The following is an 8,001-nucleotide window of genomic DNA, read 5'->3' as shown; positions in this document are numbered from 1 at the left end:
ACCTCTCCCCGCATTGCCAAGCATGTACTGAACTATGTTAAAACACCATCCAAAAAACCCCCAAACATTCCAGCAGTCATTGCTTCACCCTGGCATATCTATCCCTGCCTTCAAGTTATTAGCCATGAGAAAGGTTACCTCAACACTGATACACAGCCATACATACTGCTAATATATGGAGATACAAAAATCCATGATTTCTGAAAGCAAGATCAACACCTAAAAAGCTGTAGGTTTTGTCCAGCAAGGTAGTCACACACTCAGAAGTGAATATGTCTCCCCATTTCATTCTGATAAAGGTGAGAGGCTGCAGGACCTGCTTTTAGGTAGGAACTGGTATGTAATTTTGCCACTTAAAGAGCAAGAAAGTTACCTCAAATTCAAACTGTACCCCCGCAACATATTTCCCAAAAATTCAAATCCCTTTTTCAGATGTCATTGCTCCATGTTTCAGAGGTCACACCACCTGCTATGCAGACTTATTCCAGTGTCAGGAACATGTAGGTCTTCAGCTGGTATTCTTGTGTGCAAAACTCGGGAGTTCCACTGCTCTACAGTAATTCTCCCCAAAAGGTAAGTCTCAACATACTCAGCTTATTTTTCAATGCCAATTCTTTTTGCAGACCCTGGACTCTTTTGTCCAGAGCTGTGTTGTGACAGTGCCAAGAACAACCTAAGAGGGCTACTGTTAAAACGCTGGTGACTTAACACTTTGATACACAAGTGTCACTCATCCGGACAGTAGAGAAGTCCCATGAACCAGTTAATCCCCATCTATGTTTATGGAATTCAAATTTTAAATGAGATTACTCTGTTATATGAACAGTTGTTTATTCAGCCATTTTTTGCACTTTACAGCTGGAATTCTGGAAATTCAAACACCACATCTTTGCCTGTGAGCTTCTTGTAGACACCAGAAAATGTTTCCACCTGTGAAGACAAACAATCTTGTTTATACATGCTGTGTAAGGAAGTAAAATCTATGTTAACACACTTTAGGTACTACACTATTTCCCACTGCATCTTCACTCTGAGTCCGATTTTCTTCTTCTAGATTAAGGTAGCCGAGCATTTACACAAAAGACATGTTTTCTGGAGAATGTCTGGAACCTCTTTCATTTGCAACCATAGGAGACCCAGAGAGCTGAGTGGGCCTAAACATGTCCCCACAGAAAAAAACAAAGCAAAGTGATGGGGGACTTCAAGCTGTACCAAGTACATCTGTTTAAGGTCAAAACTAAGTGTTTCACTTCAAACAAAAACAAAAAAAACACACTAAGACAAACAAAAACCCAATCCCCAAAACAAACAAAAAACCCCAACAAAACACTGCCTGTTCCCATGAGGGAACCCATATAGCTACTTTACAATCCAGGGGTTTTGGCAAGTTGAACTAGTGCTTTAGTTCAAAACTGTCTTGCCTCATCTTCAGTATCTTACTCCAAATACAAACAGAAGCATCTCCTTTGCCACAAGCCAAAAGGCAGTCTTTTGCTATATCACATAAGCAGCCTCCTAGGTATGTCAGAATGCCACCCCATCCTGCACAAGAAAGTAAAGTTTTTTCATTTACCTTGTGTTCAACATTGTTCTGTTGTGCTTTATCCAAATGGACTTTTATGAGCCTGCTGCCGTCCAGTTTTACGCGGATTCTCTTGCCCACGATTTCACTTGGGAAGACCAGGTCTTCAAGAATGGCATCGTGCACTGCAGTAAGTGTACGGCTGAAATGCCACATTTGTATCATTAAAACACGTCCTCTTGTCAAATTTTCCAGTTTGCCAAGCATGCTTTAGCTCAAAACTCAGTGGTGTTTCGGTTTGGTTTTTTTTTTAACACTGCAGTGTGACAATACCACACTTTTTCACAGGTCATGCAAAAATAAAAGCTAAATTCTACACTAAGTGCAGAAACTTAATGACTGCATGAGGGGAAAAAGCCAGTAACCAGATTTCTGACCTTTTAGATCACATGTTGCTTTGCAGCAACACCCCTGAAACGTTCTTTTATTTCTACACATTTAAGGAAGATTTTATTTAAATCAGAACCAAGTTGTCCCATCTGCAATTTTGCCAGAGACTGTCTGGAAGTGAGCCAAAATGAGAAAAATTAATCCAGGTTGTGTATGAGTCTAGACGACTAGTAAGATTTCCAGCTTCCCTATCTGCAGTTTCAAGGCAGTATCACTAGTAACTAAGACCTGTGTCTACAGCAGCATTTCAAACTTGCAAAGATTTGGATAGCTAAGGGAGACAATCAATCGCATTTCTGTGCTTCGCAATATACATATCAGTTTTACACCACCACTAGCCTGATCTAGTCTCAGGCTGAGAAAGGGACAGTCCTGAGCACTCCCCTTCCCTCATGCTAAAAGTGGCAGCATGCTAATCACAGACACAGATGCCAACTTCTCTAGCCACTGTGCAATACCAGTTTTAATACAACACAGACAGAGTCCTCCAAAGGCAGGACTGCAGCTAGATGAGTACTACAAAACTGCACTTTTAAAATCCATGCCTGAAGATTTCAAAACACAGTAATAGATATGACACTGGTATAATACTGGGGCTGGGAGAAGTTACAGGAACATGCCACATGTCATAAAGAGGACAAACTTTGAAGACATGGACTACATAATGATAGTAAGATAGAGAACAGTATAGAAGTATAGAAGAGGCACTGACATCCACCTAGACATAGCAGTGTTCCATGTCTTGCAATAAAGAGACTAGATGAGAGCAGGGAGGCCGTGCAACACAAATGACTATACTACTGCTGTTAAATTCATATCCAGAGGGACTACTCATACCTACACCCCTCCTCAGCCACTCTCTCCCTCATTGCACCCCTTCAGCGTGCCACCCCTGCCTTCTGTACAGTCTGACATGTGATGTGGATATGGCTCTTCCTACAGCTTAAAAAAAAATAATTCTTGTCAGCATGCTGTGGTAACAGAGACAGCAGATTGGGGTTTCTTAAGCCAGTATTGCTGGCTAAAAATTGGCTACAGCTGTAGCTGGAAATACAGATGGAGTTCTAAGAAATGCAACACAGTGCCCAAAGACAAGCTTTTTACTGCACCCTTTAGAAGTCAAATGGCAGATACTATTTCAAGCAGTAACAGAAAGGACAAGACCACCCAATCACTTGAATGACTTCTCAAAAACTCAACGAAACATTACTCGACTAAACTACCAAGTTACAAAAGAAGGCTGTCATATTGAATCAATATTATTTACTTACCTCCTGGGACGCTTTTGCTTGTTTTTTGTGCGGCTTTTTCTTGTTGGCTTGGGCAGAATCCTTCTCTGTTAAGGCCAAAAAAAAAAAAAAAAAAAAAAAAAAAAAAAGGCATTTCTCAGTATCTAGTGTTTACAATCAACTCAAAAAAAAAAAAACCAACCCCAAAACAACACATGCTTTTTTTTTTCCCCCACTAGAAACAAATGCATGAAACGCCGAACAGGGAAACTTAAGTATGCCCAAAGCTACACCAGCATTAGAACCTGTGTGCTGGTTTTGGCTGGGATAGAGTTAATTTTCTTCATAGTAGCTAGTATGGGGCCGTGTTTTGGATTTGTGCTGGAAACAGTGTTGATAACACAGGGATGTTTTAGTTACTGCTGAGCAGTGCTTACACACAGTCAAGGCCTTTTCTGATTCTCACACCACCCCACCAGCGAGTAGGCACAAGAAGCTGGGAGGGGACACAGCCGGGACAGCTGACCCCAACTGACCAAAGGGATATTCCATACCATATGATGTCATGCTCAGCATATAAAGCTGGGGGAAGAAGGAGGAAGGGGGGGACATTTGGAGTGATGGTGTTTGTCTTCCCAAGTAACCATTACACGTGATGGAGCCCTGTCTTCCTGGAGATTGCTGAACATCTGCCTGCCAATGGGAAGTAGTGAATGAATTCCTTGTTTTGCTTTGCTTGCGTGCACGGCTTTTGCTTTGTCTATTAAACTGTCTTTATCTCAACCCACGAGTTTTCTCACTTCTACCTTTCTGATTCTCTCCCCTACCCCACCAGAGGGGGAGTGAGCGAGCAGCTGTGTGGGGCTCAGTTGCTGGCTGGGGTTAAATCACAACAACCTGATATTACTTGCAGAAGCTGAAGTACTGGTATTGCTTTATTTCTTATCTACTGATCCTGTATTCAGTGCACTGAAATAAAAGGTTTGTATTTCATGCCATGCCATGCCATGAATACAACCAAGGCAGTTTACCATGTCATATTAGCAATATGAACACACTTCTTTGTGAACAGAAATCTCAAAGAATTTTACAATTTGTGATAGACTGAGCCTCTGGTGCAAAGCAAAGTAGTAAGCCATCTCAGTCCCACAGACAGCTAAGGTGACATCTGAGATTGAAACGCTAGTTTGAATAATGAGATGTATTACACAATCCAGATCAAACCCTGGCTTAAATGTAATCTGTTCCAAAAGCAGCATTTAAAGGTATATATACCAGCTTGGATCAGTAAATTTATTTTCTACTTCCCTATCTGCAAGGATAGATGTTTTAAAACATGGAGTTTTAGATGTAGTTGTAGCCACCTGCAGTATTTTCTACCAACACATCACAGCTTCTCCATGACTGTACTCATGATGGAGTTACTGTAATCCAAACTGGGTCATGTCATATTCAAAAGCAACAACATTTCACCTACAGCAGAAGAACTGCACACATTTCCTTCTAAAATACGGATTACTAAACTGACAGGGAACTCTCAAGCACTTAAGTGAGCCAGAATCACTTCATTAAAAGAAGTCTTCTTGGCCACATAAAGATTCAGGGTAAGGTGCTCTGGCTCTTAAAATTATGTTAAAAAGAATTTTCTCTAAGAGCTTCGGTCTAACAACTAACTGTCTACTCTGCAGACAGATCTCCAGAGTTTGTCCATCCCTTAGTACTGCCCAGAGAGCCCTCTATCACCTTTTCATGGCTTAGCCCCTTCCATAAATTCCGAACTTGAGTCAGGTTTTTTCTTCCTCTCCTACTAACTTTAATTTTAAGTGCTTAGATTATGTAAGTGTAGTGTAGTAAAGCTCCTATTAATATTTGCTCCTTTTGACTTTCAAGCTTTGCTTCTCAAACTTCTGAAGGAGTAAGAGAGGCCAGAACAAGAAAGTTATATCCTCCTCCAAAAAGCTTCACATCTCACCAAGTTTGCATAGCCTTGGCTGCTAGCTGAAATCCTTTTAGCTTACATCCACAGAAGGACATTCATTACATTTCCTGCTGGTACAAACATATGCATTATATCACTGTTACCTTGAATGGACAAGACAAGAAGGGTAGTGCAGCACTGGAACAGGTTATCCAGAGAGGCTGTGGAATCTCCATCCTTGGATGTTTTCAAGACTCAGCTAGACAAAACCATGGCTGACCTGATCTAATGTTGGCAATAGTCCCGCTTCATGTGTGAGGCTGGACTAGATGACCTCCAGGGATCCCTTCAAATCAACATTTTTATGATTCTCAGTGTTTTACCTGAGCAATGAACACCACATGCTTTCCACTGAATTTCTTCTCCAGCTCACGAACTAGCCGCACCTGAATCTTCTGGAAGGATTTCAGCTGAGGAACTGGTACGAAGATAATGATGGCTTTTCTGCCACCACCCACTTCAATTTCCTGAAACAGAAGTAGAAAGTAAACATTACCTAGAGATCGAGACGCAATGTTTGATTTGATTGTGAATCCTCTGAACACAGATATTCCATAGTCTTGCTTACAACTTTGGGGGCGGGGGGGGAGAGCATCAGACACCAGTACCTGTTTTAATGCATTTAAGAGCAAGCATTAAACAGAAACACCTCTTTCAGAGCACTTGTTTTGCTGTAAAGGAGCGATTGACCAATAAATCCCACCACTCCTTTCAGAGTCACATCCTCTGAATCGCAAAGCTCATTCTTTCTGCAAGATGGGACTCAGATGCTAGAATCCCAACTATACTGAATGCTTATCATCACACCTGCAGTGGTACTTCCATGCTGATACAAAGTTTCAAAAATTATTTGCCTCTAATGCAGACTCTAGACAAAGTGTACAGTAATAAATCTCTTATTTTTGTGCCACTACATGGAAATCATCTTCCGTCCACCACTTGCCCAAGGCCTGCGTCACTACTCAAACAGAACTCTTCCTTCCCCTCCAAATGCCAGCAGGTTTACATCACATCAACATGGATTACTTTTCCCCTGGTTTGTTTCTCCAACAGTTCATCAAAACCGAAGAAGTTTGTATGGGCTTACAAGGCGCTTCTCCCAAGAACCTAACTGCAGAGACATCCTTGTTCTCCAATGAAGTGGAAAGCTGAATTGTTTTTCACCAGCTACGCTCCCACATGAGCTAACTCAGATGCCCACAGGAGATTTCTCACAAATAAAACCAAGTAGCTAAGTAAACAACAAAGACATTTTTAAAAACTCCTCATTGAAGACAGTACACACTGCTGTACTTCAGCAGCGAAGCAGTTCTTCTGAAGGCCCCTGAACTCATATACCAAGCTGACTTCTGCATTTCCAGATTCTTTAACTTAACTCTAAGCAGCCATGCATCCATGTCTGCATTGGTGGGCCTGGACAAGAACCAAAAAGCAAGCCACTTAAGTTTTTGGTTGCAGCAACCAGCTTCAGAAGTTCCATCCAGTCTCCAAGGCTGACAAATTCTAACACTAATTCTCTCGCTCCTTTTCTCCCTTAAGGTTTCAGTTGCCTTTATAAACTAAAACTAAAATTTACAAACAGGCTAACCTACATGATCAAGCCAGTTTATTACCTCGATCCACCTCCTACCTATTACTTGGTACATAAAAGAGGATTTACAACAATCTGATTTTACAAACAGTATTACAGTTTACGTTCCTGACAAAGATTCTGCAATGCCTACGTTGCCAGAACAATATCCACACACAAAAAGTCAGTTTCAGACCTCAAGCCCAGTTTGCAGACACAGAAAGTAGAACTACCATTTTTAAACACGTTTATTTAAACCACTAAACTGCTATTTGAGTTTTTACAATGACTTTTAAGACCAGTTCTTAAAAAAATAACTATTACAAAATCCTATGTGTTAACAGCAACCACCAGAAGATAAACCACAACAGCATATAGTAAAACAATCACAGGCCACAAGAAACAGCTAAAGACACCACTCACCCAGTACTTTAACACTCACAAAAATTAAACACACACAGAGGAAGTCACCAAGCAATTCTTTGTGGAGAAGGTCTAGCCTACCTTAGCTGCTGTGATGTTCAACTCCCGCAGCTGAGCCTTTAAGTCAGAGTTCATTTCCAACTCCAGCAGAGCCTAGAAAAGTGAAGTTGCAGAATAATCCATTACATACAGTTCAATTCCTAAGAACCCTTGAGACCAAAGTCTGTCCGCAGTGCCAGAGAGCAGCTATATACTGTTTACCACAATCTATATCAAAGATTTAACTTCCTGTAAGTCACACTGACATGCAACAAGTTCAGCTGGAGGGAACACAGGCTGACTGCCCCAGTTCCTAACTAAAACTAAAAGTACACATTTAGACAGCATCACCCTCGACGTTTAAGCTCTACGCAACTGTCACAACACTGTCTCCGTAACTTGCAGTCAGTTACCAAACAGCAGAATGAAGAGACACGTACCTGGGATATACCAGACTCGAACTCATCTGGCTTCTCGCCATTAGGCTTCACAATCTTTGCACTAGAGCTGAACATGGCCTTTCTGCAACGCAAAAGAACATCTCAGTTGTCACCAGGAACGCGTCTTCTGCTACAAACACAGCAAGACTCTGCTATCCAGCTACTCAGCCACATGCTTCAAAGCGAAGCCAGAGCAAGGCCCAGCACGTCGCTCCCGGGGACGCCGACCACAGCACGGGAAAACCCTCCTGGGGAACGAGGGGCCGGCCCACCTCGACGCCCCGCGTGTGCGCTAAGGCGCCGGCAGCTGCGAGGCCCCAGGAGCACCGGGGAGGCCGCCCGGCCGCTCA

The 8,001-nt window shown here is 42.1% G+C and overlaps 1 protein-coding gene across 1 annotated transcript; it reads right to left on the bottom strand.

Annotated features, from left to right (window-relative positions):
• Window positions 1-812: 812 nt before the first annotated feature.
• Window positions 813-7,733, bottom strand: RPS7 (ribosomal protein S7). The gene is made up of 6 exons (XM_050894901.1): window positions 7,652-7,733; window positions 7,254-7,325; window positions 5,503-5,646; window positions 3,244-3,308; window positions 1,574-1,724; window positions 813-930 (listed from the first exon to the last, which is right to left on the bottom strand). The coding sequence occupies exons 1-6, from the start codon at window positions 7,724-7,726 to the stop codon at window positions 853-855; spliced, it is 585 nt and encodes a 194-aa protein (XP_050750858.1). The 5' UTR covers window positions 7,727-7,733; the 3' UTR covers window positions 813-852.
• Window positions 7,734-8,001: the final 268 nt, after the last annotated feature.

Source organism: Gymnogyps californianus, chromosome 3 (assembly GCF_018139145.2).
Source record: "Gymnogyps californianus isolate 813 chromosome 3, ASM1813914v2, whole genome shotgun sequence".
NCBI lineage: Eukaryota > Metazoa > Chordata > Aves > Accipitriformes > Cathartidae > Gymnogyps > Gymnogyps californianus.
This window is presented reverse-complemented; position numbering and strand designations above follow the sequence as displayed.

Bases quoted from the DNA above. Each gene is read 5' to 3' on its own strand.
- RPS7 (XM_050894901.1), bottom strand. From the start codon at position 7,726: ATGTTCAGCTCTAGTGCAAAGATTGTGAAGCCTAATGGCGAGAAGCCA. The intron at 3,309-5,502 runs GTAAAACACTGA...TGGCCTTAACAG, and splicing joins ATGTGGTGTTCATTGCTCAG to AGAAGGATTCTGCCCAAGCC. The intron at 931-1,573 runs GTAAATGAAAAA...TTGTCTTCACAG, and splicing joins AGAACAATGTTGAACACAAG to GTGGAAACATTTTCTGGTGT.